At 43.0% G+C, this 26,905-nt stretch overlaps 1 protein-coding gene across 1 annotated transcript in view; it reads right to left on the bottom strand.

The window, feature by feature from the left end:
* LAMB4 (laminin subunit beta 4) overlaps positions 1-26,905 on the bottom strand; it is a 127,350-nt gene that overhangs the window by 76,445 nt on the left and 24,000 nt on the right. Inside the window, exons 7-18 of the mRNA XM_083180169.1 lie at positions 22,852-23,066; positions 21,206-21,326; positions 20,373-20,561; positions 19,337-19,516; positions 19,030-19,139; positions 17,516-17,595; positions 14,170-14,320; positions 9,739-9,870; positions 9,400-9,585; positions 5,975-6,096; positions 4,269-4,389; positions 287-464 (exon numbers count right to left, since the gene is read on the bottom strand). Of these exons, the coding sequence (XP_083036295.1) occupies positions 287-464; positions 4,269-4,389; positions 5,975-6,096; positions 9,400-9,585; positions 9,739-9,870; positions 14,170-14,320; positions 17,516-17,595; positions 19,030-19,139; positions 19,337-19,516; positions 20,373-20,561; positions 21,206-21,326; positions 22,852-23,066 (1,785 nt within the window). The remainder of the gene's footprint in view (positions 1-286; positions 465-4,268; positions 4,390-5,974; positions 6,097-9,399; positions 9,586-9,738; positions 9,871-14,169; positions 14,321-17,515; positions 17,596-19,029; positions 19,140-19,336; positions 19,517-20,372; positions 20,562-21,205; positions 21,327-22,851; positions 23,067-26,905) is intronic.

Raw genomic sequence — 26,905 nt, 5'->3', positions numbered from 1 at the left:
ACGGACACCTGCTTGTTCCAACAGGTCAGAGAGGTTATTTCATATTTATCAGGGACTCTAAGGTGACACAACACCATTACAATGTTGGAGTAACTAGGTACAGGATGTATATCCCTTTTTTTATTAAGTGACTGGGTGCCGGAAATGTTGGTAGTTCTGGAGAGTGTCCAGATCTGTGTATTCCAATATGTATACTGTATAATTGTAATGCATTCTTTAAGGACAGGAAAATCAGCAGCAATATTGTAAGCATATAAATAAATGTTAGGGCAGATACAGTACTTACTAACAGCTCCATTATGTATCCGCGCAGACATACTGACAATGAGCCTCTCACACACATCGGGTAGCATTTCTGTTCCAATATCAGAGGCAAGCTCAATGCAGTTATAATACTCATATTCTTCAATTTCCGCTTCACTACACAGATTACTTACAGAGGCAATCTGGGGGATCAGTCCGAGCTGTGGAAGATTTAAGATGGTACATTAAGAAGGACATTTTATTAATAAATCCAAATACACACAAAAACAATATAGAAACTAAACCAAGAGCCGGCCCTAGCCAAAATGACGACCTAGGCAAGATTTTGGCTGGTGCCCCCTAGCACCACCACTAGTTCCGCCTCTGACCCTGCTTCCCTTTCCCAGCACCATCAACCCTCATCATAGCAGTCATCATTTTGGTGCTCCTACCCGCAATATTTTAAATAGAAACAGTGCACACATTTGGTGCGCAGCCCAAACAGGGGTGTGTTCTTGCTGGGAAGGGGCATGGCCACACAATTTTACCCCCAATTCAAATTGTGCCAAACAGTAGTGCAACTTTATTCACATTATATCATGCGATGGTGTCCCTTATTCACGTTACATCACACTGTAGTACCACTTTACCTTATATACATTACTCCTCACATTATTCACATTATACACTTAGAAAAATATCCTGAGAAAATATTGTATTTTAAGCACCTCCATGGCCACACTGCAACCCAGCACAAAGCAATGTGTGCTGGGCAGAGGAGAAGAGCTGCAGCTGCTGCTGTCACTTAAGGGGAGGGGGCCCGGGCCCCCACTGTGCCCTCCCTTCAGACTTTGGCCTGGGTAATTTGTACCCCCTACCCCTTTCTCTCGGCACCCCTGATAATACCACACAGTAATGCCCCTTATACATGACACACATTATTAATGTCCTTATAAACATAATGCCCCTTACACATTATGCCAACCTTTATTAATGCCCTTCATACACATAATGAAACACATAATGCCCCTTACACATATGTTGCACATTATTAATGCCCTTATACACATGACACACATAATGCCTGTTACACATATGTCGCACATTATTAATGCATTTATACATGACACACATAATGCCCCTTACACATATGCCGAACACTATTGCACAACCAACCCACCCGCAGACAGCACTCACACAGCCGCTAACACTGTGACCTCTGCCTCTGCTTGGATACAGATATTTCCATATACATCTTGTCTCAATAAGCCATGCAGCTCATGGCCAGTTCTGCTAACGTTGGGTGCCTTTTTTGCTGAAAATTCGTCTTATTTGCATTGTTATGACCAGCACACACAAGGAGCTTACAATGATTAAAATAATAAGCAGCATGCCTATATTCTGTGTGTGACTGTGGCTGTACCTGCATACGAAATGCTATGTTACAGTGATTTCCATGAATACACTATTTCATATGCAGATACAGCCTCACTCACACACAGAATATAGGCATGCTGCATATCATTTTAATCAGCAGAAGCTGCTGATGCCCCTAGGCATTCCAAATGCCATAGGCAATTGCCTAGTTCGCCTATGCCTAATGCCGGCCCTGTAAACCAATTTGTTATACTATTCTACTTTCAGCATGGTTATCTATATATTACCACAGATATATGCTATACCTATATGGAGGAATCTGACATTTAGGTATAGCCAGGGCCGGTGTAAGGCTTCTCAGCTCGCTAGGCGGAACTTCAACCTACTGCACCCCCCCCCCATACTGCCACCAATAACCACTTTCTAACCTCTAAAAGCATACGTGACTAACATACTGGAATGGCGGGGAGGCTCACAAAAATTGTTTGGTCCTCCCAGCCCCACCCCAGGAACGGTAGGCAAGTCCCCTGCTTTCCCTGGAGGCCTCCCTTTGCCACCCACAACAGAGTACAAGGAGGAGGGGAGAGCAAAGTAGGGAAAGTATGGAGCCGAGTTCTTAGACGTTCCAGAGCAGACGCCTGCAGGATCCTCAGAGACATCCTTTATATTTTGATAGGCAGACTTGGTGGCACCCCCCAGAGCACGGCGCCCTAGGCAAATGCCAAAAGCTGCCTAATGGTAGAGCCGGCCCTTGTTATAGCATATACCTATACCCATATTTCTATACTTAACACAAATCAAATATTGTAGTGCTAGTTCCCTGCAAAGTTAGATTTTCCTTTATCTAAAGCTACATACACACATTGAGATTTCATTGGATCTGGGTCTGTGTCTGGATCGGGGGTGTTCACATTCGATTTGACTATATAGTACAGATCTGTACCGTATAATCTTGCCTGCCAAGAATATTTATCTATACAATTTATACTACGTGGGAACGCGCATTGGGATCTAATCTGCATCAAAGATTTTCTGCATGTAGAAAAACCATTCAATGCCCATTTGATTTTCTATTCGATTTTTATTCGATTTTGCTGCTATAAGCAAAATTGAATAGAAAAATAGTGCATATCTCATGTGTTCCCCTTTATTATACACAGGCTTTCAAACTCGGTCCTCAGGACACTACACAGTGCATGTTTTGCAGGTCTCCTCACAGAATCGCAAGTGAAGTATTTAGCGCCACCTGTGCATCTTTTAAAATGTGTCAGTCAGTAATGAGTGCACCTGTGCATCTGCCGGGGTGACCTGGAAAATGTGAACTTGGAGGGGTCATGAGGACAGAGTTTGAGAACAAACAGAGAGCTTCAAAGGACCAAAGTCTTTGGTCCTTTGAAGCTCTTTGCGAAGCGTATGCAGACCTGACACACCCAGTGTGTGCTCCCAGCCTTCCCCTCCCTCTGAAATGTTATTTTGATCTGTTTAGTTTAAATGGTGCGTTCCTGCTGCCGGCTCTCCCACCTGCCTCTAGCCTGAGACGCGGTGTTAAATACTGAACACCGCGCGATGTTCATTTGCAGGCAGACGGCTTATCGGGAGTGAAGCGGATATACTTTACTGCTGTCACTCCAAGCCAGCAAGCCGCGGCTGCTGCCTATTGCCGTCCTCACCCCACTGGCTGTTCTTGTAGCCACAGGGAGGATGGGGCAAACACTTGCCGCTGCTGTGCCCATTGTAGACGGGCACTTCACTGTCTACTCCACACGGGAGTCGCCTGGCACCGGGACAACAGACCTAGATCTGTTAGACTGCCCGAACAAGTAACACTTTCAACAAAATCGATTGCCTTTAATAATCTGATAGAATTATCCTTTATTGTTTGGCAGTTGGATACTGTTGCAATACCTATGTTTCAACTGTTACCGTGCAGCTAAAAAACGCAACATTGTTATACATGTTCACAAGCACCACTACAGAAAAACCCAGATAAAAAGAAGGGACACAGATCCTGGGAGCCTCACGGTGTGAGGACTATTCCTTTTAATTTCACTGTCCGTGTCATTTATGTATTTGTGTTGTATATTTCTAAGCTTTTTAGAAATTAATGAATAAAGGTTATATTTTATCTAAATCTGCAGGGGCACCACACCGAGACATTCTTCCTTTCCCCCTTTTTTTGCAACTTTTTGCCGTGTCCAGTGGTAGCACACCCCTAATTGATATACGTCTGGTTAACTATTAATGCCTATTAGGGGGCCATTTGAAATACTTGTTGATAATTTCTGTGCGACCGGTCACCACCAAAAACCTCTTTCAGAGTTTGAGAACCCCATGTCTAATATATTTTACCCTAATCACACTCACACACCTGTGTTTTCTGGCCCGCACCCCGCAACGCCATGTCGACTCCCCCACAATACTGCGTTACCTCCGACCCTTAGATGGTGATTGCATTTTCCTGAAAATGACCGCATATGCACAGATTACTGAATACTGCCTGATAGTGATTTTCAGCATTCAGCATAGAGAACATATAATTAGGCTCCCATCTCATATTCATCACATGATGAATTATAAAACACACTTGCATTGCATATTTTTTGTTACAAATATTCCTCTGTTTGTATATACATTGTTTAGGTACTTACCGAATCGACTAATATATATAGTTTGTTGTTATTATCAATGTTTGATATTTGTGAAAAATAAACATCTATTAGGTATTCTGTTTTCGGATCCAAGCATACAGAAGTGTTGAGCAGAGCTAGCCTGCAAAGAGGATATGGCTGTTAGATAGAGTTCTAGCATTCACACCGACATCGAGAGTATACAGAAAAATCACCAGCCCTGCAAGAGTATGACTGGGCATACAACAGAGGTTTTTCCTTAAATAAATATGTTAAATTACCAATACAATTTATTCATTTATGAATTCTTTATTTTTAAAATGAATATATGCCTGAATAATATAAACTGTACAAGGAGGTAATGGTTAGTGGTAATAGTTAGATAAATACAGTAATTCTGCCATCTAGTGTACAATGTGTACATTACATGCTTCTATTACAAAATGACAGTAATGCATGGCACGTACAAAGTTAAATACAATGCTACTACTTTATATGAATAAATTAGAAAAATAACAGCTAAATTGGAAAAAAACAGCATGCCAAAGGATTTCCAGAAAAGTGTAATATATTTGGTTGGCAATATACCGGCTGCTAAAGACTCATGATTTACTACTGTTGTATTTTGCTCACTGTTTCCCATATGCTGTAATCTTGTTTAGCTGTCTATAGTATACTGTATTGTGTAAATATTTTGTTTCTATAGGGCTGATATATCAATCAGTGAAAAGAGTGGAGCAGCGAATCAGTGTTAAGGATGCCCATGGCAACCAATTGTCATGGCCCGGGGGTGTAGTGCTTACCCATCCAGACGATTAAGTACAGTCTGCTCAGAGAGCCATTTACAGGCAGGGGAGCTTCTGCATCTCTCTGCTGGCTCCTGGCTCTGGAAGCAGATCATTGGTGGGGCACCCACTGGAAGTCATTCATGGCCTTGTTGGCCTTATCAAATGGCAAAAGAATAACCTATCAGCTTGCAGTATGCCTTGCAGCCAATCAGGAGACACTTGAAGGTATAAGGAGATCTCCCATAAGTGCAACACTTTACACTGCCAACCTGTAAGAGAGTTTCCTAAAATCCTACTTAATGCTTCTTAGTGATCCAGTATATTTGTCAATCTTCATATTCTTTAAGTCCAATATTTTTCACACACATTCGGCTACCCAGTTTACAATTAAAGAATAATTATTCTCCTTCTATCCGTACGAGCTGAACTAGTAAGAGTACCCCCGTCGGGAGACCTCAACCTGCATGTCGGGCACTGCAAAAGTCCTTGCAGGGGTTCCTGCTGAAAACCCCTGGCATGTTGTTCCCATGCCCCCGTTCTGGGTCAGGCCAACCTCTTTATTAGTATTTGGTATTCTTGTAGTTTATGCGCAATCAATATACCCAACTGGCAACGCTACAACCTCCAAGTACAAGACCAGTTAGTACCCAAGGCTCATCACAGGATCCACAAAAAACCCACACCTATGACACCAATCAGCATATACGTATCATTTTGTAGGGTCTTTTTGATAAATGCTTCCTTAAAACTAATTGGTTGCTATGGGCAACCTTTTCCATTTGTCCCCATCTCCATTCTTTTCACTGCTTATAACAAATCAACAACAATATATGGTGGTGTTTTCTTCAACATTGTTTTGTGCCATTGTTAAACATGACCACTTATATTTTATTAAATAAAATTCAGCAATATTTAAATTCTTTATAAGATACATTGTACCTAGAAGTAGCAGGGAGATGTAATGTATCTCCCTGAGCTTGATGTGTTCTTTGCTTGCAGTGTTCACTCACTGCATCATTTGGCAGGTTGACAACTATTCTTGCTGTCCAGTCTTCCAATGACTATATGAGAGAAAAATAACATTAAATATACTAGAATACTAGGCTGACACAGCCTGGCTGACTATTGAAAGCTGACTATTGATATTTTGTCAGCTTTTAAAGTAGGAAGATTTTTAAGTAGGGAGAAAAAGTTACATAGATTAAAGATTGGACTTATTCTGGAACGACTGTGATGTAACGCCTGTCTTCTTCTTATTCATCTCATTACAGGTATTTAACCTTACATGCCATTGCCAGTATTGAGTCACCATCACTCTGCCTGCATATTGCATTCTTATAGGTATTTAACCTTACATGCCATTGCCAGTATTGAGTCACCATCACTCTGCCTGCATATTGCATTCTTATAGGTATTTAACCTTACATGCCATTGCCAGTATTGAGTCACCATCACTCTGCCTGCATATTGCATTCTTATAGGTATTTAACCTTACATGCCATTGCCAGTATTGAGTCACCATCACTCTGCCTGCATATTGCATTCTTATAGGTATTTAACCTTACATGCCATTGCCAGTATTGAGTCACCATCACTCTGCCTGCATATTGCATTCTTATAGGTATTTAACCTTACATGCCATTGCCAGTATTGAGTCACCATCACTCTGCCTGCATATTGCATTCTTATAGGTATTTAACCTTACATGCCATTGCCAGTATTGAGTCACCATCACTCTGCCTGCATATTGCATTCTTATAGGTATTTAACCTTACATGCCATTGCCAGTATTGAGTCACCATCACTCTGCCTGCATATTGCATTCTTATAGGTATTTAACCTTACATGCCATTGCCAGTATTGAGTCACCATCACTCTGCCTGCATATTGCATTCTTATAGGTATTTAACCTTACATGCCATTGCCAGTATTGAGTCACCATCACTCTGCCTGCATATTGCATTCTTATAGGTATTTAACCTTACATGCCATTGCCAGTATTGAGTCACCATCACTCTGCCTGCATATTGCATTCTTATAGGTATTTAACCTTACATGCCATTGCCAGTATTGAGTCACCATCACTCTGCCTGCATATTGCATTCTTATAGGTATTTAACCTTACATGCCATTGCCAGTATTGAGTCACCATCACTCTGCCTGCATATTGCATTCTTATAGGTATTTAACCTTACATGCCATTGCCAGTATTGAGTCACCATCACTCTGCCTGCATATTGCATTCTTATAGGTATTTAACCTTACATGCCATTGCCAGTATTGAGTCACCATCACTCTGCCTGCATATTGCATTCTTATAGGTATTTAACCTTACATGCCATTGCCAGTATTGAGTCACCATCACTCTGCCTGCATATTGCATTCTTATAGGAATTTAACCTTACATGCCATTGCCAGTATTGAGTCACCATCACTCTGCCTGCATATTGCATTCTTATAGGTATTTAACCTTACATGCCATTGCCAGTATTGAGTCACCATCACTCTGCCTGCATATTGCATTCTTATAGGAATTTGTGCAATTGTATTAAGAATTAAAGTGAGTTTGAATGTATTAGTGGCTGGGATGGTATGTAACCTCTTACCATTTGTTTATCTTAGTTTTATTGCTAGTGGGAGAGGGGCTCTGGCTGGGTGGGGTCTTAATCAATTAACTTAGAAACAGCTTTTAGTATTTAGTGAGAATACTAGGCTGACACAGCCTGGCTGACTATTGAAAGCTGACTATTGATATTTTGTCAGCTTTTAAAGTAGGAAGATTTTTAAGTAGGGAGAAAAAGTTACATAGATTAAAGATTGGACTTATTCTGGACTTAAACTGGACAGAAACTGCCAACCAACTTAACATCTTGATATCAAAGTGATTCAGAAAAACAGAAACTACAGCAACTCAGAAAACCAAGGGACTGCTTTGAGTGAGCTCACTTCATACTCACAACATACTACTCCTGGGTATCTGACTGTTCATCCAGCTTATCACCATTTCTGCAACTGCTAAAACTTTGAATATCACTGTTAATGCTTGTATTTGCACTGTCTGTTTTGAAAATGCCCTGCTGTACCTCTAATGACTTCACCTCTCCTGCTCTTCCATTGATAATAGGTGTCCCCCAAAATTTTATTCTTGGTCCTCTTCTCTATCTCTATATGTCCTTTCTGGGTGAACTTATTTGCTCACTTAACTTCCACTATCACCTCTATGCTGATAATACTAAAATCTACCGCTCCTTTTCTGATCTCTCTCCTTCCATCCTCACTCATATCTCCTACTGTCACTCTGCTATCTACTCCTGGATGACCCAGCGCTTTTTTAGACTTAAAATATCAAAGACTAAGCTGACCTTTTCCCACCCTCCAGCATAAAACCTGACCATCTCTCATCCTAACCTACTGTTTATGCCCACTTCTTTCCCTTCTGTGTCACCCCGTCTGTCTAACCCTCCCCTTTTAGAATGTAAGCTCTCACGGGCAGGGCCCTCTCTCCTCTTGTGCCTTTCTTAGAATATATAAACCTCTGCCACCCTGATGATTGCTTCAGTGTCCTGTCCCCTGATGCAACTATCCATATTTACCATGTACTTGTCCTAAACTGTCTTGTACTGTAATTTTATATGTGTTTTTGTTCCTAATTATGCTTTGTAAAGCGCTGCGGAATTTGTGTGCGCTATATAAGAAACTGTTAATAAATAAATAAATAAAATAAATTAAATGATTTTGCTGTAAAGGTATACACAATGAAACCCGTATATACAAGGCTCTGTAACCTATATGTTGCATTTGACTATCTATCTATCTATCTATCTATCTATCTATCTAAAAATAGGGCAATCTTGGTGATCACCAGACAGACACCAGCTGGCTACAGGGTTGGCCTTAAATCATAAGTATTACAATGGCATTTCTATGTTACAGTATTGATGCAATGATTGTGCTTATATATATATATATATATAATTAGGGAGACATTGGGGTGTATAGTGTATGGTTTCTACTAGATGGCTTTGGCCTCACCTCCTTTGCTTCTCAAAATGGGTCCATTAACATTTTCCTCTCCCGGCCTACTAGACCCTTAATCCGACCCAGATCTATACATGTCTGTCTATTTATATTAATCTAATTTTGATTTGATTGTTTTCCTCACCAGTTTACTATAAGACTTGTTTCTCAATAGCAATAAAGCAAGATAAACACTTTTTTTGTATTCAATGTTTGTATAATACACACTGTAGGACATACATATACTCCTTAAATACTGATTTAAGACTGCAAATTGCATTGGATAACTAAAACAATATCATGCAAGGATAAGTTACTGTGTATTATCACACTGCGCACTATGTTACCTCAGGCTCATATCGGATTGCAATGATGAAGTCCATGGAGAAAGGGATGTTGTTAATAGAAAATCTCAGCCCGGCCCCATTTGGAACACGCGCAAATCCAGGACCTGTCCATGTTACTGGATTGCCAGGAGTTGGCTGTCGTAAGACCAGCTGTACAACACCTTCTGAGCCATAAGGAAGAAGTTCCTATATAGAAATAAATCAAACTGTTTGAATACAGAAGTATTTGGGAGGCCGCACTTTTCAACAGTCATGTAATCTATTTTGTAACCATGAAAAGATTCCCGCAGTATAATTGGAAAGCAAAATCAAACCATAACTATTTTTATTTATTTTTACCTGTGCCTGCCGTCTACCTCGTAGGCTTCTTTTCTCCATTGTCTTAAGTATTATTCTGTCATTTTCAAATCGGAAATCTATTCCTTGTTTGAGGAAATAATCTTTGCATTTCGGCATAGGAGTAGGCTGTACCTGTAATGGTAATACAGATAGGAGAGTTTCACCAGATATACTGATCATGGTACAGTATGTTCTTTTATTTGTTGCTTACTCCCATATCAAGAGTGTTGAAGTAAGTTTGACAGAATTTAGAAATATATTTTATATATATATATATATATATATAGATAGATATAGATAACTGCAAGAACAGAGGCGGCACTCGGCGGGCTTGGTGAAATAACTCTTTAATCACAAAAAAATGTGTGGAGACACATTTTTTTGTGATTAAAGAGTTATTTCACCAAGCCCGCCAAGTGCCACCTCTGTTCTTGCAGTTATCTATACTAATTCCCGGGAGGGCACCAGCGGCAGCTGAATCTATTTGGAGAAGAGTGCCGGGCTGACACCGCTGACGTATTGCAGCTGAGAACAATAGAATAGCCATGGCTAGTCATGGCCAAAGGAGCAAGGATGAAATTTTCTCCTACTGTATGTTAGACTGGTGCCCCCACAAACAGAGGGTGAGATTTTCTAAGCTAAAAATGCATTTTGGGATGCACTAAGCATCCCCCGCCGGGTTACCGTGGTCGGGGGGGGGTCATCGGCAGAAAAATCTGGCGATGCCCCAAAGAAATCCAGAAGTACTAAGGTTACTGTGGAAGCGACGCGGCTTCTACACTGGTGTTTCTGCACGGCCGTGCAGACACCAGCAGGAGAAAGCTACAGACAGAGCACCGTGGGACGGCCGAATAGAAGACCCCACCCGGGTATCAGGTAAGTGGTAGGTGCACCGCAGGGACCAGAAGGAGCATTTGCTGGCTCCGGGCGACACCTGCGCACTTCCCATGACCCTTTGGAACTTACAATCTGCCCACCAATACCGGAGTGACTATTTGTGACTTTTTCATTGACTTTTGTATCTACAAAGCTCACCCCAGTCCAGGACACACAGACAGCGTTCACCGCAGGAGGTGAAGCGGAGTCTGCCCTGTGCTTACCCCTCCGAGATCACTGGACAATAAGGCTCACCTGTAGCCACACTTCACCATCCCCTCATCCCTCCACGAGGGTACCCCCTCCCCCCCCCACTCACCCCACATGCTTGTATGACCTCAATACATCCATGTTATATATTAAATAAAAGTTGCATTTTTAACATACTCCTTTCAGTCATAATTTCAGGGTCATACACCATACCCACTCTGCACTTGTCACAACCACCACCCATATTCCATCAGCAACCTGCTGATCATCTTAATATTAGCCAGAGCGCTGGTCATACTTTTTATTACGATTACCCTTGGTTTGGACAAACTAGACTTAGCAGCCGGCACCAAGGCAGAGCGCCCATCTCCCCAACTTTCCCACTGGTGCCCCATAGAAGCCTATGGGCTTCTAACGCGACCCCCTGCAGCCCCGCACCGATCCACCGCCACCCCGCGCGGATCCCTGCCGCCCTGCATCGCCTCCCCCCTCACCTGTGTCCGGGCAGCACAGAGCTGTGCTGCCCGGACCTGTGACCTCCTCCTCCTCCCTGCACTGATCCTCTTCCGGGAGCAGGGAGGAGGAGAGCCAGCCTCCCCCCCCCCCCCCCACAGAAGCACCAGCCGGGTATGGGAGGGAGGGGGGAGCTGTCCTTTGCCATAATTATCGCATATGTTACAGCATATGCGATCATTATGAATGCGGTAGCCGGCGATAGGGGGCGGTAAGGCGGCGCGGATGTCAGAGCATCCCACCCAGAGTCCCAACTGTTCAATATATTTGCCATATGTGTGGCACTCACGTACCAATGAGAAGTCAAGCTGCAGTCCAATATAATATCGGACATTACATTGGACTGCAGTTTAACTTTTCATTGTGGCAACTGGCAACGCTACAACTTTTCATACAACTACATGAATCTTCAGAGAGAGTGTAGCATTCAGTACAGAGGTGTATATTCAGTTGTTTGGCGCAGTAATCAACACGTATGATTGGCTGATACTAATACGTGGGGCGGTGCCATTTGGTATTTAGCTAGTCTTGGGGTTGTCTGCTTTTAGGTTGCCTCTTGGATACAGACGGTGTTGTAGTGTCTTGAAAAAGGGTCAGTGGTGGACACAAAACGTTGACATATATATATATATATAGTATATAAAAAATCAGGGGCTTCGGCACTCACTTCTCTTCATAATTAATGGTTGCCCTCCTGTGTATTTGAATAATGCAGATAGGTGGTGGTGGCACTCGCGGATAAGTAATACACAACTCAGTCTGAGAGATACTTAAGCAGATTTTTAAGTAATGAGACTGCTGCTGTTTTTCTGTCCATAGTAAATCATGACAACGCTATGCTGGTTATTCTGAAGCTCATACATTGATGTGTCTGAACCTGTGTTTGGAGTGCCATAGTCTTATTTGTTTTGTCACAGCAAGTGGAAGTTCTTTACACATTTCATCATGCCAGACGAGGAAGAGATGTCTGTGTCTGTTACGTCAGAGATGAGTTATTGAATTTTATGTTAAACTTGGAAAAAGTGAAAATGAAACTCACAAAATGTTACAACATGCTTATGCTGGAGAAAAAATTACCTGTGCTGCAATAGTTCAGTGGCTGAAGCACTTCAAAGAGGGTAATACGTGACAGACAAAGAGCATTCAGATGTCAACATTACCAAAGGTGCGGATATGTTATAAAATTACAGACCTCAACTTTTTTATGTGAACTTTTGGCTTCACTTGCCATGTCATTCAAAGATTGGGTGCGAGGAGTTGAATTGTGCAAGAACAACAACAGTGAAATGTTGGAGAGGATACCCATTTTACTGAAATTGATTGTGATCCGGAATCCATAAAAACAGTTCAGTGTTTGGAAGCACTCAAATTTGCCCCTCGCCCAAAATAATTCCATACGATTCCTTTGTGTATAAATCATGGTTTTGCTGTTCTTTGATGCGCACAGTATGACGATTCCCCCATTGAAATACTGCAGCACAACCACTTATTTTTCATTTCAAATTTGGCTGAATGTTTCACTGTTCCTCTGCCTGTTTGTATGGTCATCATGCAAAAACTACTGGATGAATCTGATTTTTGTTTTCACTATTGTATAGCTTAGTGATGTAAATGTATTACCTCCATGTGAAATCAGAGAGAGGAGCAATAAAGGAAAGACCAGATTATTGACAGTATTTTATGGACCTTTGAGAGGGAAGAGGCTATATACACGTCTATCAACACAGTCATAGACCAGGATGATGCCACCAACTACCCCGTGGAATTTCAAAACTCAATGGGCGGTATTCAATGAGGCTGATTCGCCAGGTTTTTATGGCGATTTTGTGCTGCAAGGCGAATTTTTGACAAAAACGGTGAATCACCCTATTCAATGACCAGATGGCGAATACATTTCAAGGTTTTTTTCGCATTGTTTCACCGAGTAGCAATCGCTATCTTTTTATGGTGAAGTGGAATGTGAACTTTTAAAATAAAGTGTTTTGTTTTTTACATTTGGTGTCAAAAAAATCTGGAATTTTATTCTGAGGAGGGGCATGCTATTTTTATTAATGTGCTGTAAGCACATGAATATATATTTAATTTGAAAACAAATATATATATATTTTTTACACTGACCAGCCAGCAGGGGGCGCCGGAGCAGAGCCGCTCATTAGATATTCATATATTCACTGCACCCGATCGTTACATATGCATGATCGGGTGTAGTGAGTATACCTGGTCCCCTGCTGGCACCCCCGGGGGGCAGCCTGTGCTGCCTGGCACCCGGGGAGCCCACCTCCCCCCCACAAACGTTCTGGGGCAGGCAGAGAGACTTCCATCTCTCTGCCTGCCACCGTCCTCAGGCTCCCTGCGGCGTTCGCCGCAGGAGCTCATATTCGCCGGTCAGGGACAGCGAGCCCCTGACTCGTTGAATACCGGAGCCGGCGAGGCTCCAGAACGTGGCGAATGTGCAGCGAATCCTAAACAGGATTCGCTGCACCTCGCCGGTATTCACATTGAATACCGCCCAATGTTGCAGTGCTCAATATTGCACTGAAAGTTGGTGTTCCTATCATACTTCTGCGGATCTTGACTCTGACACAAGTTATGCACCAGAACCAGAACCATGCTGCCCATTGATTTTACGCCATTAATATTGACACGTCCCATTCTCCTGCACTCATTGTCATAGGTCTAGCAATTATACAGAATATTCACGTATCCTTTCTTTCTTTGCTTCACTGTTTTGCTATTGTAATTATTGAATCTTGTTTACATGGCAAAATATATACTGTACATCACATTATAATTTGTATTATTATAATAACTACTACTATGGAGAATACTCACTATGGTTGCTGATCCAGAGAGGGCCTGGGCTTTCTCTGCTTCATAGATATAATAATCAAGTGGGATGAAGTAATACCCATGTTCAGGCTGATTACACTGTAGTCCTACGATGTTAGGAAGACAGTCACAAGCACCAGTACTCTGAGAGCATCTGTACAAATAAGAAAAGCAAAACAACACAGTTACTTGAGAGCTCAGTTAGGTATGTGTGTATATGTAACACATACTAGGAATACAAAACCCCTATTTATTAATATGTGGGTATAACATAACTTTTTTGTATAACAGTGATAGAAAATCTCTTGCTGCCACAATTTGTAGTTAAACTATCTAGCTGGGTCCAGCAAAAGTAGGCTTGTGATTTTGCTGAGACAGTCCTGGTGGATGTACATATGTTTGACTGATTCCTGTGCACTGGTATTGTTCATTTACACGTACGCACACCATACACTGCATCACTGCAGATGTATATTTTGACATCTTGCCTGGCTTGGTTGCATCAGATGTAACCATTCCAAGTTTGGCTTCCCCTGGCATGGTTACATCTGGTTCGACCGGTAATAAACACCCACTGGGCGGCTTCTGTAAAATAGTTTCCAGCAGATACCAATCTTCTGGCCCCTTTTGCTTTCCTGTTCCCTCCTCCAGTGCCTGCCATGCAGCTGATCACTGCTGATCGGGCCCGACAGCAACCCAAACGCGCAGCTACAGAGATTAGCAGAGGAAAAGTAAAAGAAGTAGTCATCCACTTCCCTGAGTACACCCGGTGGCTGCAGAGAGGAGCAGCCACCGGAAAAACTAAAAGCCATTGGCAAATGGATATGTCAGACCATCAATGTTTGGATCAATGTTTATAAAAATGTATAATTAAAATAATAGTGCATATTAACAAATGTACTATTGTGTCAGATATGTTTTAAATAGACAGTCTTAACCTAATTCAATTATAAAATAACCCGCCAATTTCTGCACATTTTTGGTAAAATATAAGCCAGTTAATCCTTTATTAAAGTAGTACAGTAAAACCAGAGCATGTAATTACCTGAAAATGTTTTCTTTGTGACTATTAGAGATTAATTTATGGACATCTACAGTATGACTGGGAGGAATGCCTCTACTTGTGGGTGCACAAAATATGTTCATGTGTAGGCGATTACTAATTAACAATATTGGCCTAATAATGAAACTTTAATTGGTTTGTTTCCCACTTCCCACTGAGTATTTATTTTTTACAGTTTTCACATATCTTTCTCTTTGCTGGTGGAGTCTTGGTCTTTATTTTGTAACAGGAAAACAGCATACCAGGTAATCAGCATAAGCAAGGTAGGTTACAGCATTGCAGCATACAGGTGTCACAGCATGTACAAACACTTCAGAATGCTCCAGTGCTCCCTACCATAGCCCACACCCCCACCTATCACTTGGGCAGCTATTCCATCATCAAAAGCAATGACCTGCCCTGGAAACCCTTTTATTAGGAAGCCACAGGTTCTGCCAGGAGCGTAACTAGACCTTTGTGGGCCCCATAGCAACATTTTTAAAGCCAGCCCCCCCAATCCGCCGGGCCCCATAGCAGCTGTATCCCCTGTACCCTCTGTAGTTCCGCCACTGGGTTCTGCTAATCAGTCCAACCTTGATCACATCAGTTTTCTTGCTGCTGCTGCTGACTGTGGCTCTAAAACCGGAACTAGATCTTACACATTACTTTTGTGTGTAAAGATGCTGCCTCTGTCACAGTTTGTAGAAGTGGTAAGTGCAGGGCTATAGCAGTGTAAATCACATCATGATGCCCTTCAACAGCAATACAATGCAACATTGGACAGCAGGGTCACAAAGAAACTATTTAACCCATATCGTGTCATGAAGCCTCTGGAACTTTTTAATAGGGAAGTGGACAGGATACAAGTTACTGGTTTATACTACTATTATTATTTCAAATATTTTCTTGTCTCTAAAGAGACTGAGGATCAGATTTATTAAGCTCGGTGAAGTGATAAAGTGTCTGTCTTTTATCACCGGCCAATCAGCTCCTACCTGTGAAGTTACAGGCTTGGTTTGAAAAATGACAGGTAGGAGCTGATTGGCCGGTGATAAAAAACAGACACTTTGGGGGAAATTTACTAAAATGGAAAATCCTAAAATTCGTATTAGTATTTTGACCACGACTGCATACGGCTGTTTCAGCCATATGCAAAGTCGTGTTCCGGAGGATAATTTACAAAGCAGTCATATACGACTGCTTTGTAACCCTCTAATGTCATATACATTGGTATTAGCGGCACATATATATGGCCGCTAATACGAATTAATGGAGGCAGCCTGCACGGATCAGTCAGATCCGTGCAGGCTGCAGTGTGTTTAAAAAATTGTTAAATATTTTTTTTTTTTTAACGACGTGGCGTCCCCCCCACAGCCATAACCAGCATCAGGCTGACAGAGCCGGGGCCGGTATATAAAAATCAGGGAACCCGACAAATAGGGGTTCCCCGATTTTTAACAACCAGCCCCAGGCTCCAGGTCTGGGGCTGGTTCCCAAAATACGGTGGACAAAATGACTAGGGGTCCTCCGTATTTTAAGAACCAGCCCCAGGCCAAACCAGCCAGCAGGGTAATGTCACAGCCGGGGGACACTTATTATATAAGGTCCTGCGGCCAAAACATTCACCCTAGCGACCAGTCAGCCTGGCCAGGGGCCCTGGGGGAGTGGGGACCCCCCCAATAAAGCCCCCCCCCCCCTCCAGGACTTACCTGACCAGGCTGAAGCCTGGTGCTGTCCCCGGTGGCCCTGTGCGGTGGCCACCGGGCTGATTCAGTGTAAAAAAATAGATGTAAAAACTATTGTTTAAAACAGTGTTTATGAGTCCCAGCAAGCCTCCCCCGCAAGCTGGGACTTGGAGAACCACAAGTCCCAGTCAGTTGTAAATACAAATTAGAATGTGCCATCTTTAGGAATACGAATTGCCATATTTTCGGAATAGTAAATACTAGTCTTGCTGGATAAAATCACTATATAAATACAATTATTATTATAATTATTTTTATTCCAGAAATGCAGAAAAGCACTTAAAAAAGTGAAATAGCTGCTGGTAAGTAAGGTGTGACTATAAATCCAATAATTCTTGACCTATTTTATAACATTACTTTATAAGGTTTTTTTTATACCTGGGTTGAGGACTATAGGCTGTATAATCTGTCATGTACAGTACATTTAACCAAGAACAATGTTACCTATTTGTTACACTACAGTCTACAGCTCAGTGGAGATAATACACTAAATACAGGCCTATCTGATTCCATAGGGAAAGCAACTGTACATTTTCCAAATAAGTACAAATAGTATACTTACACGATACTATGTGCACCTCCAATATCACAGTTGCATGCAGAACAAGCATACAGGCTGTTCCCAAGGCCCCAATAACCAGGCTAAAATGTAACAAAAATATTGTTATGTTATTATGAACAGAACATAAGCAGTGCAATGACATGTAAAATCCAAAATGTATATATTACGATGCATGAATTTAAATTAATGAAAGATTAATGGCCAGATTAACTTGAAAAGTGATAAAATGGAGAGTGGTAAACAACCAGCCAATCAGCTGCTAACTGCCATGTTAAAGGTTGTGTTTGAAAAATGACAGGTAGGAGCTGATTGGTTGGTGGTTTATCACTCTCCTTTTTATCACTTTTCAATGCTTAGTACATCTGGCCCTATTTCTAAGCATTGAAGGGTACAATTCCACAGCACAAATGACTTATGATAGATCATAAAGCTCACTTACTCACAGTAGTACATCCAGCTGCTGTGCATGTCTGCATTTCCTGCTTCTTTTGGGGTAGTCAATCCCCACCGCAATTTCCAATGGGGAAAATAGCAGCGGGCACCTATCCAATGCTGTCTTTTGTTTTGCCAAGAACGGCCGTGGATTGTTGAGATCATGGTCGTAGCTCGACAATCCATGGCCATTTGCATGACCACGCCCCCTTTTGCCAATCGGCAGGTGGGACATTGAATCCAACCAGCCGATAGAAAGGCGAGGCCAAGAATGGGCCAGCGTCACAACTGTCGGGACATCCCGACAGTCGTGACCCAGAATTGATTACCCCCCTTTCTGTCTGATCTTTAGGTGAACAACTTGCTAATAAATAAAGTATGGACATTTATATTATGTGTATAGTTTATGCTTTGTTCCATTTAATAACTTTAGTAGCATATTGATACAAAAAATAATTATGTTATGAGGTCTATACATGGGGAAATGTGCTGGGTATTCTGAGCAATGCTAGATCACTCAGAGCACTCAGCAAGACCGCTCAGCACACAGCGATGTGTCAGTGCTGTGTGCTGAGCAATCTGTCAGGGCCAGTGTTCCCCGGTGAGAACACTGGTCCTGCCCGGCGATTAACTAGATTTAGCCAGCAGCTGGATATTAACTACCCGGCGATAGTGATGTGTGGGGCCACACATTAATATCATTATGCCCCTACACAAGGAGCAAAGTAGGGGCATTTTCTAGGCGATCTAGTGAGATTCTTTTGGCTAAACACTACAATTCATATGATTTTGTATAGTATAAAATTATGTGTAAATGTAATTTTTTTGCATGCAAGTAAATCTATGTAATGATGATGTCCCAATTCCCAAATACTGTGTAACAATATATAAAACATTTTTAGACAAATTGTTTTACAAATGATTGGAAGGTTAATAGGTACCCAGCATATATTGTGTAGTACAAAGCTCACTGCTTCCTTTCTGCTATGGTAACATACAGCATCTCCTTCCAGATACATCAATAAGAAGGACAAATGGCATGGGATATAATAATGGAATGATGGAATAATTCTCATACTTACAAAACATTCATCGCAGTATTGACCTGTTGCAAGACTCTGACATTGGCACTGCCCAGTAAAAACATCACAAACCGAGGAGGTCAGAGTTCCAAAGGGGTTGCAGCTACAGTCTGAGACAAGGACACACCTGCATCAGTATTTCAATTTTACGTGGGTACTGAACTTGTTGGCAAATACATCATTCACAATTTGCTCATTTGTTAGCAGTCAGCCAAAAGTGCAGTTTGATGCCAATGCACACCATCAGATTTATTTATATTTTATTCTTCTGCTATTGTATGTTAAAGGGATTTCAAGCTTTACTTACATTGACAGCCTGCGGGATCAGTGGCACTCAATCCAAAATAGCCAGGTTTACACTGATCACAGCGGATTCCTTCTACATTTTCTTTGCATAAGCATGTGCCAGCAATTATCCCTAATCTGTGGTCTGTGTGGCACTGACATAGTCCATTACCTTCCGTTCCATCCGGATCACAGTCACAGGCTGTAGGAAATGAACACAAAAATACCTATCACAGGTGCATGCAGATACATCATATTATGGAATGACATTTTTTCTTAAAATGGTATTTTATGTATTTGAACATGAAAAATTGTAATGGCTTATGCTGCGTGAGCTTCCTCTGCCCGTACCCACAAAGTGGGTGCCCTGTATATTTATGGTCCTATGCAGATTTGTGAATCAGCCACCTGCACCTTGGGAGGCAGGATGGTTGCAGGGGGTCAGGGAGCAGCTGGAGGGGTGGGTTAGGGGAAGTATTTGGGGACAGGAGAAAATACTTACTACAGTAGGATGTGCTAGGATTCTGACCATCAGGATCCTGGTAGTCTGTCTCCCGAGTTTTGATATCCCAACTGCTGGGATTTCATACCTAACCCGTGGAAATCACAAAAGGCCAGATTCTCTAAGCTTCAAAAGTGATAAAATGGAGTGTGATAAACAGCCAGCCAATCAGCTCCTGTCTGACATTTTTCAAACACAGTCTGTGACATGACAGGTAGGAGCTGATTGGATGGCTGTTTATCACTCTCCATTTTATCACTTTTGAAGCTTAGAGAATCTGTCCCTTTGTATGTTATTATAAAAAACAACTTTCTAGAGCTGTTTTGTGTGAGACTTTTAAAAGCGGCTCCCAATACATTCCTGCCCACAACTGTTATACTATATGATGCATTTCTGAAAAAGTCGGACGCTTCCTGGTCTAAAACTCCAGTGGGAAGTCGAATCCGATTTGCATTTGGAGCATTAATGACGCACGCCATTACATTTTTCTCAGTCGATAGGCTCCCATTACATCCCAGCCGCCCATAATCTGGGGAAATATAGTATGTGAACTTACCAATACAAGTATTTGGGTCAGATATGTCTCCAAGTGGGTCATGGTAGAAGAATGGCTTGCATAGCTCACACTGATTTCCTTTAGTATTGTGCTGGCAGTCCTCACATACACCACCACTAGTGCCATTGTTTTCCTGGTATACCAACATGTCAAAGTGACATTTATCAGAATGTCCATTACAATTGCATTCTAAGAAAGTAGAAACAGACTCTATTAACATTCAATCTAGAATATTACTGTACTGTAATTCAAACAATTGACAGCGAGTATTTGCAACCAAACTTTGGCTACTGTGATATGTTTCTATACTTTTAGGTATGTGCCAAATTACTGTCTTTACTGCATTAATGGCAGATAATGCTTATAGGAAATATATTAAAACCTTGGTGTATATTGACATTCTAGATGATATATGCACAAATTGTTTAAACCCCTGTTGTAACTGGGAGCAATTAGCATAAGGGTAACTTGCATGAAGCCTAGTGAAGGCTTAGCTGGGTGTGGATCTGTCATAAGTCTCCTACGCTAACAGCTAGAATACCAAAATATGGTGGTGCCCCACTGTCCTAAGGTGCCAGAACTGTCTAATTGTAATATTTGTCTTGCTGTTTGTTGTTTTTAAATGTTGTGTGTGCTGGTTGACAAACTGAACACATAAGTTTAACAGTATTGTGGAAGACCATGTCACCAGCAACATATGCAATGATGTAAATGTCTGTAGTGTCTTAATGTGTAAAATAAAAACTCAAGTTATAAAAAAAAAAAAAAACTTGGTGCATAGAACATCTGTACATGTTAGACTTGTATACTGTATAACTTTATTTAGTACTTACTCCTGCAGGCATTGTCCTCAAAGCCAACTGCTGGACTCCATGGAGCATCATTATAAAATTCTTTACATTTCTCACAGTTTAGGCCATCTGTGTTATGCTGACAGACACATTTACCATGAACCTAGACAAGTGATTTAACCAAACAAAAACACATTATTTCGAAAAAGGAAAAATAGTGTAAAACAAGAATTTTAACAACAGGAGTATGATATGGTCAAACCCCTATTTTCAATATAGATAAACAATAGATTTCATTCACACCTATCAAATGGTATTACACTTTCAGCCGCTAACTTAATTTTAGACCTATTGAATTGGGTTCTTTTATACTTCCCTCCAATGCATTCTAAATTGTGTTAAAAATAAGGTAAAATTTTAATCAGCTAATAATGTATCCGACCAATAAAATATATTGTTTTGGCAAAATAATGTCCATGTAAAGCATGTATTAGTTTTCTGTGTTGTGTGCAAATACAAAATTAGATATCAGTTAGTACATACTGTATGTGTTTTAGCCATAGAACCCAATATTGCTAAGATTGATTTCCATCTATCTAAAACTGATACAAATTGATACAACATGATCTTTGGTAAATAAACCCCTAGTTTGTTACTTCACAGTGAATTGTTTGGTAAAAGTGATTTCAGGTTTAAGAATAATTCAAGTAACCTCCAGATTTAATAGCAAATATTTGCTAGAATGTTGTTATCACTTTCATCACACAACATTCAGTACACATTCTATCACTTTTAAGCAAAGGCAAATCTTGGCCTCATATAAAGTTTATCACACGTATATTAATCTGAAATTGCCAGAAACCATTACAGTTAACCAGAAAACTGAAGAACTAATATGTTCGTTTATAAGTGACTGAAGTACGTGTAAAAATAAGACAAGATCTCATGTAGTATTAAGCAGGACCATCTTAGAAGGGGTAGCAACAAAAAGAACAAATTATTGTTATGTCATATTTTGCATAACAGAGGTGCAGTTCAAGAATCCAAGCCAGACATTCAGGTGACAGTAAGTGGGTACACAGGGAGGGGGGTGAGGGGTACCACCGAGTCTGGCTATTAAAAATTAAGGCTGTCTATGAGGAAAACATACCTGGTTTTACTTTAAGCAGGTGGCAGTTGTGGAACTTCTAAGATGCCACCTCAACATTTTCAATTGAGGGGCTTGATAGCGGGTATTTGTGGCAATGTAGGGTTGAGGGGTGGTAGGATGAAGTTTTGCTTTGGGTGCCTTACAACTTCCCTGTCCAGTGACTGCAATTTGTCTTGGTAAATATACAAACAAACATCTGCACTTTGCAACAAGGTGGGCATTTAAATGTAACCGCCCAGTTGTGATGTCAATGTAGCTAGTTCCTGTGGCCAACATATGGGTCAGTTATTTGCTGATGTGTACATACTTGCTGATGTGAATGATTTATCTTTCAGATATACTGTAGAACATATGCTGTGCGATATGGCAGATCCAATATTTCTGTAAAGACGTTGTTCACAGATTGTGTGTACACAGGTGCAAATGCACTAAATCATATATTGTTGGTCCGTTGAATGCAAAATATTGTATATCGTTGTAGTGTGTACCCAGCATTAGTCACTAACATCTAGGATACAGGAAAAGTTTTATAACTCACCATTCCAGGCTGATTGACGACATCGGCTCTAATGTTCTCTACAGGGACACATTGACTAGCATGCCCATTGCAAAAGCAGTTTCCTCTTACTATCATTTCATAAACTGCATAGTAATATTTTTCTTGGGGCTCAGTTTGCCATCCATTGCCCAATGTATCTCCCAGGGTATGAAGTTTTGTAAAATTTATTCTTAAATTTGTGATAGTAATTATATCTAAAAAAAAAGAGAGAAAAAAATTACAATTTACACATAATACATACTACATTAGATGTTTCTAGGGGTATGTGTTAGGATCTCCTGTGCCACGCTGTCTGGCGAGACACCATGTGACACTGGCTGGAAGGAGATAGTGACAGGACCAGGGCGATCTCCTGTGCCACGCTGTCTGGCGAGACACCACGTGACACTGGCTGGAAGGAGATAGTGACAGGACCAGGGCAGCCTCGCCAACCTGACTCCGTTGTACTCAGATGGAGTTGACGTGTGTGTGCGGGGTGCTAGGCTTCACCAATAATAGCCGCGTTCGTGGGAGCCCGTTAGTCAGGCTCCCACCTCGATGCCACCTGGTCTTATGTTAAGGACAACACACACGCCAAGGCCAGTGATGAACAAGGGGAAACCTACCTACAAACAAAGAGGCGAGGACCACCCTGCCCTGCGGAGAGGGGTGCCAGTGGATAGCACTCTAAACAGGAACCCGCTGTGCTAATGCTTAACAGGTGTAACCATACACAGTATGCTGACACACTAAGAACTGCTGACGGGTGTAACAATACACGATATGCTGACACACTAAGAACTGCTGACAGGTGTAACAATACACTATACGCTGACACAATAAGCAAATGATTAGTACGGAGACAAAGAGGGGGAATCTTCCCAACTTATCTGGAACCGAGGGATATCAATACCTGGAGAAGGGACCGGGAGACGGATAAAGGACGACACACGGACACCGGGAGGACAGGAGACTGGATGGAGGACACAGCTGGGAATCAATGACAGGATGCAGGATGACTGGACACAGGAACCAGGAGCAGTGGGTAAGCAGGAACCAGGAACACTTGAGACCCTGAGGTGCAAAAGCTATAACCGGCATGGGACTGAACAACCAGAGGGTTTATATAGAGAGCACAATGTGGTGCTGATTACACATAGCCTGAAGGTGTGCACTGCAGGCTAGGAGCCTAATCAAGACACCTGAGTCCAGAACACACAGTACTGAAAGTAACCTGCAATGGCCCAGGCTGACCACTGGATGCCACTAGCGAGTACACACACACACAGGCTGAGATAAACCCAGGGAGAACACACAGAAAATGTGAATGGTACATAACACCGATCCGCTGGAAGCGGATCGTAACAGTATCCCCCCCTAAAAAAGGTGGACTTCGGACACCCCAGCTTGATCAAGGGGAACCAAGAACAAAAACAGACTCAATGTCTCCGACAAGACTTCTTCTTCTTCTTCTTCTTCCCAGGTTGCCTGGGAGTAAACACAGTAATACCAAAAATATTGTCTGAACTAACGGTACCCTCAACTAAAGGCATTTCATCGATTTCAGAGTTATAATCAGAGTTGGAGTCCGCATCTAAGGGAAGGATTATGGTTTCAATCTTGGTAACATTTGGCACTGGAGAAGAAGTGGTATCGCATGACTGAACATAGGCAGGACTCTTGACAGATTGAGTCGACACTGGACAACCATCGATCTCTGAATCGGAATTCAAGACAGAATCAAGCCTGGATTCCACTGCTGTAAAAGCTAAGATTCCAGGGGCATTCCTGTTAAAACGAGCACACCCAGCGACCATAGCTATGGGCTGGGGCTTTTGTACTGACTTTCCTATGCATGATGGAGTCTCTGCAGAGAAGATGGTCAGTCCAGAGGCAGGTGAACCACTTTTATTGGGACCAAATTTTTTCAATACAGCGAAACTGAATGCTGGGAGATTCTTAAGAATGGGATCCTCAGATTCAATAAATTTGGACGCCCATTTGAAAGGTTCACCTCTGAAGCAATAAATTAAATGGAGCACCACATTATCTGAAGTGATACCTAAAAATGGTCTGGACTCCAAAATAGTGACAAAATGGTTAGTGAGCGCAACAAATTGGGTTAGGTCCCCGTCAAAAACTATAGATGTAGAGATATCGTTCAAAGCATCAACAGTAACTTCATTATCAGCTAACTGACTGGTCTGTATAGCTGGAATTATGGCCCTTGAGGCTGAGACTTTAGGGACCCCCTTAGAGGTTATGACCTCTTCCAAGTCTGATGGTCTTTCTGGTTGGGCAGCACTATGATGAGTCTCTGGCTGATCACCACTGTGATGCACTTCTAAGTGGGCAGCACTATAGTGAAACTCTGGCTGGGCAACAACAAAAAGACCAACAGATGGTCTCTCCATGTTTCCGACATGGCTGGAACTCTGTTCAAAGACAGGACAATCAGAATCCCTCTTAGGGACTAGATGGACAGCGTCCCCATCTGGGGCGACACCGGCTTGAACCCCCTCTGGGGAGACACAGGCTTGAACCCCCTCTGGGGCGACACAGGCTTGAACCCCCTCTGGGGCGACACAGGCTTGAACCCCCTCTGGGGCGACACAGGCTTGAACCCCCTCTGGGGCGACACAGGCTTGAACCCCCTCTGGGGCGACACAGGCTTGAACCCCCTCTGGGGCGACACAGGCTTGAACCCCCTCTGGGGCGACACAGGCTTGAACCCCCTCTGGGGCGACACAGGCTTGAACCCCCTCTGGGGCGACACAGGCTTGAACCCCCTCTGGGGCGACACAGGCTTGAACCCCCTCTGGGGCGACACCAACTTGAACCCCCTCTGGGGCGACACCAACTTGAACCCCTTCTGGGGCGACACCAACTTGAACCCCTTTCTGGGGCGACACCAACTTGAACCCCTTCTGGGGCGACACCAACTTGAACCCCTTCTGGGGCGACACCAACTTGAACCCCTTCTGGGGCGACACCAACTTGAACCCCTTCTGGGGCTGCGGCCTCCGGGCCCCCACTCGGGGCTGCGGCCTCCGGGCCCCCACTCGGGGCTGCGGCCTCCGGGCCCCCACTCGGGGCTGCGGCCTCCGGGCCCCCACTCGGGGCTGCGGCCTCCGGGCCCCCACTCGGGGCTGCGGCCTCCGGGCCCCCGGCATCTGACCGGCTCGGCGGGCCCCCGGCATCTGACCGGCTCGGCGGGCCCCCGGCCTCTGACCGGCTCGGCGGGCCCCCGGCCTCTGACCGGCTCGGCGGGCCCCCGGCCTCTGACCGGCTCGGCGGGCCCCCGGCCTCTGACCGGCTCGGCGGGCCCCCGGCATCAGACCGGCTCGGCGGGCCCCCGGCATCAGACCGGCTCGGCGGGCCCCCGGCATCAGACCGGCTCGGCGGGCCCCCAGCATCAGACTGGCTCAGCGGGCCCCCGGTATCTGAGTCAACCACCTGGGTTTTCCCTTCAAGGGTTTGCAACTCTGACTCCCTGGTCAATAAAACATCAGCACTGGAACCAGTAGAAAAAGGCAGAGTGCTTTTACTGGGAGACTCGGCAGAGAGCTCCTCTGCCACAGTGGAGACAGGCATAGATCTGACAACCTGCTCAGACCTGGCCAGAGGAGATACCCTGACGGCACCACCGGAATTACGCAAGCCACACGTCTGCAAGAAGTGGCCAGAATCTCCACAGTATAAGCATAGGTTAAGGTTTCTACGCCGCTGACGCTCCTCTAACGGAAGCTTCGGTCGTAGATAACTTCTATGCTTTACCTGACCCTCTGGGTCTGAGGACTTGCTGCCTAATACTTCCCTAGGCAGGGCCTCATTAGGGGCTGAACAAACCCCAGTGACCTCTGGGAGGATCAGAAAAATATCAGTGATGAGTCTTTGCAGCTGCAGAAGAGACTGCTGCAAAATCTCCCACTGCCCAGGTTTTACGGCATTGAATGCCAAATTTAGAGCCGCTAATGACTCTTGCATGGCCTGCATGATATGGCCATGCAAGTTTATACACCAGCAAGAAAAAAAACTGATACAAGAATAAACT

The sequence above is a fragment of the Crinia signifera genome, chromosome 4 (genome assembly GCF_055691185.1).
Source record: "Crinia signifera chromosome 4, ASM5569118v1, whole genome shotgun sequence".
Lineage (NCBI taxonomy): Eukaryota > Metazoa > Chordata > Amphibia > Anura > Myobatrachidae > Crinia > Crinia signifera.
The sequence above is the reverse complement of the archived record's forward strand: the minus strand, read 5'-3'. Positions and strand labels throughout refer to the sequence as shown.